This window comes from Limulus polyphemus, unplaced genomic scaffold (assembly GCF_000517525.1).
Source record: "Limulus polyphemus unplaced genomic scaffold, Limulus_polyphemus-2.1.2 Scaffold9900, whole genome shotgun sequence".
Taxonomy (NCBI): Eukaryota; Metazoa; Arthropoda; class Merostomata; order Xiphosura; family Limulidae; genus Limulus; species Limulus polyphemus.
This window is the reverse complement of record NW_013675510.1, coordinates 6535-17795: the sequence shown is the minus strand read 5'-3', so window position 1 is coordinate 17795 and position 11261 is coordinate 6535. Positions and strand designations below refer to the sequence as shown.

The 11261-nt window shown below is 33.9% G+C and overlaps 1 protein-coding gene across 3 annotated transcripts in view; it reads left to right on the top strand.

Moving 5' to 3' along the window:
- Positions 1-531: 531 nt before the first annotated feature.
- Positions 532-11261, top strand: part of LOC106476140 (UDP-glycosyltransferase TURAN-like) — a 16197-nt gene continuing 5467 nt past the window's right edge. Inside the window, exons 1-4 of one of the 3 annotated variants that reach the window (XM_013936808.2) lie at positions 532-631; positions 2687-2866; positions 3023-3103; positions 10249-10352. In XM_013936808.2, coding sequence (XP_013792262.2) covers positions 2734-2866; positions 3023-3103; positions 10249-10352 — 318 coding nt within the window. In that variant the 5' untranslated portion in view covers positions 532-631; positions 2687-2733. Of the gene's footprint in view, positions 632-776; positions 1016-2686; positions 2867-3022; positions 3104-10248; positions 10353-11261 lie in introns of those variants that run through there. The other 2 variants (XM_022380081.1, XM_022380080.1) reach the window with 2 other exon arrangements.

The following is an 11261-nucleotide window of genomic DNA, read 5'->3' as shown; positions in this document are numbered from 1 at the left end:
ATCCACACATTACATTCCCCTCTTTTATATACCAGCGTACCCTATTTCTAGTAAGAACTTGAACATTCGCCAAAGTACATGATAGTTCTAGAAACGTTGCGTCACGGTGGTCATGTGACTCGCTGACGCAACACTATGCTTTTGTTTGGTGTATCAGCCGCTATCTGTGTGACCGATAAAGTCGATTTTTAAAGTAGAGCTATACCCTATTTGTGTCATTTTTATTCAATCTGTCAACTCAGAATGACGTGTATCCAAAGAAATTAAGATTATTTGATTTATAGAGCGTAGTTTATAAGGCACCCAAGGTCCCAAAGTACAGAGCGCGTATTTTTTGTTGTTGCAGAACGCTGGACGCGCAGGTCATTAGTTCGACATGATAATCACTTAGCCGAAAGATGAGCGAATAAGTATTAACTTGTTTAAATTTTAAAATAATAATTTAATGCAATATTATTTAAAACAGTTTACTGCAGTCACAAAGGCTAGAAGAAATATGTCTTTATTGCAAATTCCTGTGAGAGGGCAGTAAAATCGTTTGGACACGATATAAACTGAATGTTGCTATAATTTATAAAGTACAATTTAATATATCGAAGTTAAACTTTAGGTATTGTATAGTTTAGATCAGGTGAATGACAAAAAAATTTAAAATTGATAATAAAAATAGATCTAACACTAAATCCTGATTTTTGATTAATAGTAATAGTATTAATAGTGTTATTTAAAACTTGTACTGACATCAGATTAGCTAGTAGTAGTACTGCCTCTACCACGATACCGGTTGTAGAAGTTAGAAGTTCAAGTAGAATTTAATACTAGTAGTACACAACTTTTCGAAAATGTTTTAAGCCTGATTTTTCTAATAATAATATTAGATTAAAATCGCCTCTTCTTTAAGTTTAACAATAATATATCCTGTGAAATATATTATGACTTACATTACAGGAACCTCAGCTTCGAAACTCTCAATTAAATCAAGTTTTGACTTCTAAGTTTTAGTACTATTCTGTCTGTGAGTGTGAAGGCTAAACTATTTAAATAGTAAATTTTTGTACTGTATTAGGCATTAGTTTACTTTTGTAAAGTTCATTTAGCACTTGTTATCCTGTTTGTTAGTCTTGTATACTGTGGAAGTAATTAGTCTTTTAAATTAAAGTAGATTTAATTGAAGTTACATAGGCAGTGTTGGGATTTATCTGGAGGGAAGGGTTGTTACTGAAATCAGTAACACATATATATACCTAAACAAACTGTGAGTCAGTATCATTTCAATATTAGGTTCATGCCAGATTCAAGAAACATTAGCAAACAAAAGAAGTTATGAATATGAAGTTTAATTCCATATTAGCAAGTTTTTGCAGTACTTATTTTTTCAGTGACCATCAAAATGCAGTTGAGGTTAAAAAAAAAGGTGATTTGCACTTGATGCCCCCCTCCTACTTATTGATGCCTATGAATATACTCTTAACATTTAACTGTATACTTTTACTTAAAATTTACAATTTTAAGTTTTTCCTGACTGTGTGTGAACATATGGCATAATCTTCACACTAAATGTGGGACTTGGTTAGGGGTGGAATAAGAAGTTAGGAAAAGATTTTATAAACATAAACTTCATACTACCTAACTTCTTATTCCACCCTCTAACCAAGGCCCAAATTAAAAGATTTCATAAACTTAATTTGTAATATCTTCTTATTTTTGAAAACTCTTCTTTTTTTTTTCTTTTTCTCTAAATTCTTTAAGAGTTTCCAATAAAAGAATTGGGCCATTTGTTTGTTTTTTAACAGGTCAATGAAAAGAGATCACCTCTATTTTTTTACATATTAAGGGAAATAGGTTCAGAACTTTAACCTTTTCAAGCTTTGTTATTTAACCCAGCTATTATTCCCATAATCTGTTTGTACACTCTCAAATACATTGATATCTTTTCTACAGTAAGAAACAACAGCAAACATTTTCTAAATATAACTGTATATAATAATTAACAATAAACTGTACTTTGAATTTTTTAAATGAAGCTAATCCAGAAAATTTTAATTGCTACTTTGCAGGCACTAACAGTATAAAAAAAGCTACTTTATAAACATTAGTTATGGAGTTATCCATGTTGTTTTTTATGTACAACTTCATGAATGTTTGTTGTAGGTCAGATTTGTATACTTTAATCTACAGTGACTGTCTAAATGTTTGCTTTGGATGATAACCATGTTGTATTTATGTAGAGTGACTGTATAAATCTTTGTTGGGGGGGTCATATCCATGGTTAGTTTTTCTGTACAGATATTTTATATACCTTTGTTTGGGTGACATTCAGGTTTAGTTATTTGTATATGTAGATCATTTTTAAACCGTTGTTTGTCTCACATTCATATTTAGTTATTTTTATATATAGTTACTTTATAAACCTTTGTTGTGGTGACATTCATGTTTGGTTATTTTATGTACAGCTAACTTATAAACATTTATTAGGGCTTCATCCATGTTTAGTTATTTTTAATGCATTGCTACTTTAAAAACCATTGTTGGAGTGACATCCATGTTATTTTTTTGTACAACTACTTTATAAACCTTTTTAATTTCCCAATGACATTTTATTTGAGCCAGTTAAGTGTTTGTGAGCTGTTTTGAAAGATTCATGATAAGTAGGTTTAGTAATTTAAGACAGTACTGTTTATTTCAGAGTAATGTCATTGAATTAAAGAAAACTGTATAATTAAAACAAAGCCAATGGAAAATGAAAATAGAAACCAGTCTGTGTGTATTGTGGTTTTGGGAGACTTTGGAAGGAGTCCACGTATGCAGTATCATGCTTTATCTCTTGCCAACGAAGGCTACCATGTTGATGTAGTGGCATATGGAGGTAAGTTTAAGTGATTAACTTTTTATCTCTCTATAACAACATTTATAAAACTTTTTTCCTTTATTTATATGTTTTAAATGTAAGTTTTATGGGGTTTTTTTCTTGAATGAAAAGAAGTTATAAATTTGTATTTAAAATTTAAATTATTTTTTACAGGAAGTAAGCTTCATGAGGATATTCTTTCAAAGCAGAAGATTAGCCAACATTTAATGGCTGACCTACCAGACTTTGGAAGATGTACGTATGAATTATTGAACTATAGGTTTTTAAACTGTGAAATATAATAATTGGAAAAAAGTAACACACTGTATGTAAGTTTTATGGAGCATAACACACTCACCCCTGGAATTTTAAGAGGTATGTTTTGAACTAAAAGTAAAGATATCTGAGTAATTTGTGTTGTTCTGTGTTAATCTAAGCTACTTTTAATGGCTAACAATTGTAAAGCCCAGACCAGGACTTGAACCAAGGAATGCAGTGTGTGCTTTTATTTTTTCAAAATAAAAATAAAATTGAATTAATTTTTATAGAAAAACATTTTTGCACTTATTTTGTTTAAGGAAAAACATTTTGACATAAACACAATGTAAAAAATAATGTTTTAAATTGTTTTACTACCTACTATAGTTGAATGATAAGTGGTATTAGCTAATCAACTAAACAACGACCCTATTAATCAGTTCCATACATAGGAGAAAAAATAAATTGTCTGTGAATGCTGCCAGCCAGTTGCCTTCATTCTAGTCAGTAGCACAGAATTAGTGACAGTGATAGATAGCCTTAGTAGCTTTGCCATAACAGAGTGAGCAAGTCTGATGGCAATGGGAATCATACCAACTCACTAAAACTTTTCAAGACAAAAATTGGGTAGAGCACAAATAGCCCATTAACAACAAACAAACATAGGAATATTTCAATAGCTTGTTTTGGAAGCCTACACTCGAGACTGTTCTTACTTGTTTTTCCAGTCAGAGTAATAACTTTACAGAGAGGTTTATCTGATGATATTTTCTGTGCCTTTATTCTGAACTCTTATAGAATATTTCTAAGATAGTATAACAACATGAAAGCCTATATTAAAGTTGGTTTAAAAAAAATGAAGTTTCATTACTATTAGTATTTTACTAATTTTTATTTTTTGGATGTTGGGTGACCTTGATGAGCCAAATGGACTTCTGTCACTTTGTCCTTTCTTGTGTTCTGAGGTGTTGTTTAATACAGTGTAGTCACAAATAGAGCTGGGCAATTTAATCAACATAATTAATCACCCACGAGCAGCAACAACTTTGATTAGTGTCACAAATTAATTAATCAAAATTAGGGTTTCTGATTATTACTGTTTTCAGTCATTTCAACTATTCCTTAAACCTATTACACATATAAAGAAACAAAATAAGAACAGTTTTTGTGTATGCTTCTAAATAAACCTTAAACCTATTATACATACATGTAAACAGAACAATAGTTCCTATACGGTCTTGCCTCTTCTTACACAAAACTGTCTCAATCTTCTTTCTGCCCTCTAAGCATTGCTCAAAACTTTTTGCACTCAGCACATCAGTCTATATACCCCATCAATATCGCACCATTTTTGAACATGTACATAACATTTGACTACTCTCCATTAATAGTATTCTACCACCTATATTGGTACAGCTAGCTTTAACTTTATCTGTAGAGGAGGTACAGGCCTTAATTCGCAGGGAGTGAGATTCATATGTTTGGCCAGTGATTTCTTCTCCTTTTCAACCTAGTAATGTTGCTGAGGAAGAATATAATCAAGGAGAAGACAACTTGGACTATTTTTCTAACACCTTCTTATTTTGATCTGTCACACACTACACCTCTTCATGAAATTTTACCTTCCACAAACTTTTTTTTTTTACAGCTGGTTACTCAGGTCAACAGTCAATGTATATTCAGTTTTTTCCTGTATGTCTGAGATAAGGGTGATTTCACTAGTTGTCTTTTTTTTTGCTCCTGTTGCCATGCCTCCACGCTGTTCACTTTTTTTTAAGTTTATATAGCTCTCTGTCTTTCCTCCTATTGCCTCCAGATCTCCTAGTGGATCGGTAGTAAGTTGTACACTTTGCACCTGGTTGCGATACTCATGGTAAGTACGGCTAAGATGCTCTTGATGTGGCTTTGTCCTTTTTTACGTACGGGAGAATTAAGTACTTCAAGTCATTAGTGCTTGGTAAGTTAGATATTTATGTTTCCTTTGTCATCTAAGTTAAGCTAAAGTTATTGTAAGTTAGATATTGATTATTACTTTGTTTTCTAGGTAATTTTTATTGATTGAGATGTTCATTATTATTATGTACTTTCTAGATTATGTAAATGTTTGTGTTTTATCAGTTCTATATTAATGAGTACATTGTCAATTGGGTGTGTTTAGATATCATTCCTAGTTGTAACATCTAATTTCTTGTTCTATCTGAATAATTTGTTTTAAATCTTTATTAAATATGTGTCTTATAATCTTAATTTTCATCAGTGTAGGACCTACATTTTTTTAATTGCTACATTGCTTACCTGTTCATTTCTTTTTCCATTCTTAGGGTTGAGCTTTGCTTCAGCTACATTTCCTACGTTCTTGATATTAGAATCCAAATTTTTTCCTCGTACTCTACAAATCGGGTTCGTTCCCACAGTACCCACATCTTTGATAGTTATTTATAGCTTGAAGTGCTCCAGTTTAGGGCTTTACCATTTGGACTAACCTCGGCTCCTTATGTGTTTTGTCAGGTGGTATGAACTTTTGCCTGACGTCTTCACTTGATAAGAAGCAGCACGGGTGAGATTCCTGATAAAGGTAGAGAATTTCTTTCTTATCCCCCTCATTACCTTGTTCATTTGGGGGTTTTCTTCAAATCCAACCTCAGTCAGGCCCAGCCTTCGTCTTTGGGATATGAAGCAAGCATTCCACCAGGCCCTCACCTCACATTCTCTCACAGCTTGAGAGGTTCTATCTCTTTTGAGGATGTGGTCTTCTTTGGAAGCTCTCTTTCCCATGGATCAAGCTCATATGTATTCCCTTCAATGGTCACTCCTCAATCAGTGGTACTTCTACTTGGATCCTTTGGGTCACCATTTTACCCTTCCTTCCACAATCAGTGCTAGACAGGAACCAGACCACCTCCATCTTGTCTGAAGTTGCATCTTTTTCCAGACTCATGTTTAGAAGGTTGGGATGCTTACCTCAACACTCGGGAAATGTCCGGTCTCTTGTTGATCTAGGCATTTTCTCTCCATATCAACATTCTGAAACTTATAGCATTTCATTGAGCTTTGTTTCACTTTCTTCCTCTACTGTGGGGGAGGGTAGTTATGGTACACTCCGACAACTCCACAGTGGTCCCTTATATTACCAAACAAGGGGGTACCAAATCCATGTCTCTGTGCTTTGATACCCTGGATCTCCTTTTCTGAGTCCACAGTCACCACAGGGTGGTCTTAGCTTGCCATTTTCCTGGCACCTTGAATCTGGTTGTGGATCGTTTATCTTGACCCAACAAGATTCTCCCTAGGAAGTGGTCCCTCAATCCATAGGTCTTTTGGTGGGTGTGTTCTCAGCTGGGAACACCTCATCTCGATGCTTTCACCACTCACTGGAACACCAAACTTCCTTCCTTTTGGTCTTCCTGCTAGTTCTGAGATTGAAGAGATCATCACATCTGTGCTTATCATCCTATTTGACTTTTCTCCAGAGTTTTATCCTTAGTCCAAACCACTCGATGTCTGGTTTTACTTGTGGCTCTGTATTGGCTGGCACAACCATATTTCTTTTTGCTCTGACCTTTATTTGTACAACCTCCCCCTATCCTTACCTCTGTCTCTACTCCATCAATCTCAGTCAGACATTGTTCATCCAGATGTCACCACACCCCATCTTCATATATATGGTTTTTTTGCCAGGGTCATTGCCTCAACCCTGGAACTGACTCCACGTTTGCATCTTTCCTTTCCCAGTCCATGAGACCTTCTTCCATTTCCGTTTACCAATGGTGATAATCTATTTGGTCTATTTGATATGGTTTCTATCCTTCCTATATTTTCATTCCTCCTCTTTCCAAATTCTTCACTTGGTTGTGTGACAGAGACTTGTCTGCTGTGAGTGTGTCTAACTATCAGGTGGCCTTTTCAAACACCTTCTGTTTCTCCAAGTTTCGGAAAGTTTTGTCTTCCCCTGTCATTTCCCTCCTTTTCCACTCTTTTCAAGGCATACATCCTTGACGTTCCTTTTATTTGCCTGATTTGGATCGCAGTGTGATCCTTTATGCCTTTTGCTTATCCTCCCTTTGAACCTTTGTCTAAGTGTTCCATGTACCATCTCTCCTTCAAGACCTATTTCTTTCTCCTCCCTGCTTGCAGACATTGTTGTTCAAATATTTATGCCGTTAATTACCCACATCCTCTACCATTCCTCTTGAGTCATCCTATATCCCAACCAGTCTTTCCTCCCCAAAACCTATGCTGCACATGAAGGTGGTTTGGCTTTCACACCCATTTCCTTACCTTCCATTTCTCACCTGTATTTCCATTCTGGTTCTGATTGGCTTCTTTGTCTGGTTCACTCCTTACAGTGTTAGATAGCATGTACAGCCTCCTTTCAGGGTTCATGTTTCCAATCTTTTATCACCTGGAATTTCTTCATTTACCGTGATCTATCCCCTGTCATACTAACTCGTTAAGCTGGCATATTTGAACTTATCAATTGAAGGTTTCCATCTCCTGGTGAGGTTTGTTTTTTCTCAGACCCACACTATTTAATAATTGCATTATAATGCTCACTGTAGAGATGGGGTGTTCCATAAGACCACTTATGGCATACCCAATGGGGTATATATATATATATGTGTGTGTGTGTGTCTGTGTTTCTAAATATCAGTTTCACTCAATGGTGACCTATCACTCATGGACTTCCTGAGTAAAGCAGAAGAGAATTTATGCCCATCCCTACCAAACATTTGATTGAATAAATCAGCATCAGTCTGCTTTTCAAAATAGGAAATCATGACACCCATTGCACTTTCATCAGTTTGACATTCCTCCCAACTCTCCACTGCATTTACTTCCCCTGTTTTTTTTCTCCCAGTGGAGCATGGGAGTCCTTACCATTGCCCAGTTCCAGTCGTTGGGTTGGTGGACTATGGAGGCTTCCTTCTGAGTGAGTTTAGAAATTTACTTTACCATACATACTCATGATTATAAACTTTTTGAGAAGAGGGCAAAGCTTGTTACCTTCCTTCCATTTCCCCTTGATGTTTATTCCCAGGTAGACGATTGTCAGTTGGAGCAGGTCTAGCCTACGCGTGATTCTTCTCGTAAGACTGGGTTCATGAGCACACTGCCTTGTTCCTATGGTTGTGTGCAAATTTCTGTTGCAGGAGGTTTTTTCCCTACTTCTAAGGGACTTTGTCTATTTCGTAATGCCAGCAATAGAACGTACGTACACTATTCATACAGTTAGAGAGAATGTTCCATACCCTTCTCCAGGTGCAGGATGTCTCTTCCCTGCATTTATGGTTGAATGATTTATGATTTCTGCTCATAATACTGGTGACATATAATACCCTGTTCTTACATTTGAATTGAGGCAATGCTACAACCCAATGCCGGGTTCAGTGTGTTGTACTTCTTGCGCCTACAGAGGTTTTGGGAGTTTGTCCAGTTTCAGCCAAAAGTTAACTCCCTCTTTGTAAATCTGGTTGCTTGATGTATGACACTGTTTACCTACGGTTGGGGTTGATGAGTCTATGTAACTCAGTACACTTGCCCTAGCCACTATGTTTATGTTACAGTATATTTGTCTTTATCCTTTTTTTTATGCTGAACCTCTTAATGCTTAACCTGTTACCTACTGTGGCCATTTTTTCTTATCCTGAAAGCAAAATTACATTTGTGAATTGAAAAAATTATAGAGAACTTATCTTTTATTGGATTTCAGATTTTATTTTTGTAAATAGTAGCATAATATTCAATTATTTGTACAAAATTGTATTATTTAATGAAGTTTAAGGAGAAATTTAATTAAAAAAATCCCAAAATACATTTGAGACTATAAATAAGCATCCTCTAAGAAGAAAATTAAAAAAAAAATTTTCTTTGCACTTCAACACTGGTCCTGCCATTTATGATTGGTATCTAAACCTTTTTCTGGTCTGTTTTCTTTATAAAACAGCATTTGGGCATGTTAAACCTCGGTTGTAAAACCTTTAGCCAATCCTAGTCCAAGGAGTCAATTTCAGTACTATGTTATTCCAATTGCTGTATCAGACATTTGACAAATCATAGGATGATAAGCAAAGCACGAGATGAAACGTTGTTTTCTGGATTTTACAATATGAATGTGGGTGGTGCTTATTATAGTAACTGCCATTTTATGCAGAGGTTGTATTTAGTATTAGCCAATATTACTTTTTTATAAGTCTTAGAAAACTTGCTTCTGGAAAAAACTGCATGGGATGTATGTGACTTTTATTATTTTTCTATAGTAGCATAAGTCATGCTGCATCGTATATCTGTTTATATTAATCATTATATTGAAAAATTAACTCAAAAAAGATATATTTTTTGGGAAAGAAGTTGATATTCTTTTGCATTTAAATTTGTAGTTTTAAGTTCAATAACTTAGCATAATTTTATATTTAGTTCATAATAATAATAATATGATTCAGTATTTAGAATAATAAACTTGTGTGATTTGTATGTAATACTACTAGTACCAGTACCACATACGAATTTTATATTTTTCCTTCTTACAATCTTTACTTTGTAATAAGACCCACACTTCTGTTGTTGTTGCTTTAAGATTAGCAGGAATAGTAGAGGGTGGTAGCTGTGCCAATATAGGTGGTGCAATACTATTGGTGGAGAGTAGTCACATGATATGTACATGTTCAAAAATGGCAGGAAATTGATGGGGTATATAGACTGGGGAAATGAGTGCAAACTTTTGTAAGTGTCTATCGGAAATACATTTTCAGTGTAAGAAAAATGTAAACTTTCTTGTGCAGACTTCCAAACCTTATACCTATTACAGGTATAAAGAAACTAAATAAAAGGAGTTATGTGTGTAGGCTTCTAAATTGTAAACCTATTATATATATGTTATATATATATAAGCTAAATAATAATATTGTGTGTAGGCTTCCAAATGTTAAGTCTAATACACATACATAAACATTTTTTGAACACATAACTCTATAATTCTTGATAAAACATACAGAAAAAAATTGCATATGCTTAATACATGGGTACAGTGATGGAAGTTTCTCTTGTAAAGTTGATTTATTGTACATCGTTTTCAAGGAGAACAGTTGTTTGAAAGATGTACTGATTCTTATTCTTGTGACAGATTAAACAATTTTTATTTTTAGATTTTCCTCGTCTTCTTGTATACTTGCTGAAAGTTATTTGGCAGTCTTTGATTGTACTGTACACTTTGTTTTCTTTGAGACGGCCAGGTTATGTACTTGTACAGGTAGGTAAGGTGGTATTTTTGTAACAACTATTGAAATGTTTTAGTTTTGACCTGAATGTTGTAAATTGAGAGTTAGTTACACAAATGTTTTTAAACTGTAAAGAGATTGAGCTTAGCCTTAGTTTGGTCTGAGTGAAAACAAAAATCAGGATTTTATGGTCCTTTGTTTGTAATAACTTGAAAGAGAGAGAGAAATAAGAGTCAAAACTAAGTTTGAGTCATGAAAAACTGCTAAGTATAATATCACACCATAGGCTGTTGATTTATTGGATGTCTGCACCAACTACTAACCCCATTAAAATGCACAATTTTTTGTGTATTTTTGTTATTTTACATCTTTCCTGAATTTTTCTAACTTATTTTTTTTTATCTTTCTTAGAAGATTGTTTATATTTCTGTAATGAGAACCGTTAGAGTAAATGGCTCAAAAGTATGGGGTAATTTGCTGTCGAAAGGAGGTACTCGGTAGAAAAATAAATATGATAACAGCTTTAAGTCTTTCAGCATGGGCTCGGTCCCTGGGACTGACCTTGTAACCATTTTGTGCTTGTTATAGTTTTCATGCTATAACTTTTAAATTAGTTAGTGAATATTAATTAAATTTGACAGATTATCAGTAAACATTACAATGCTTTCATATGCAAAATATCAATTTTTTTTTTTTTATTAAGTCTTAAGGTTTGTTAAGCAATGTTTTCCTCATGCCTTTTTTTTCTTATCCAGTATGCAAAGTAATTTTCCTTCTAAGATAAAAAATACTTTTATGCATCAGAAAATTTTTAAATTTCACATGTGAAATCTTTATAATGTCCAAATAGTTATCAAATATTTCTTAAGGAAAAAAACTTTATATTTTATCTGTTATTTTCACTAATGAATCTCTGTACGGGTTTGGTAGATTTGACCGAT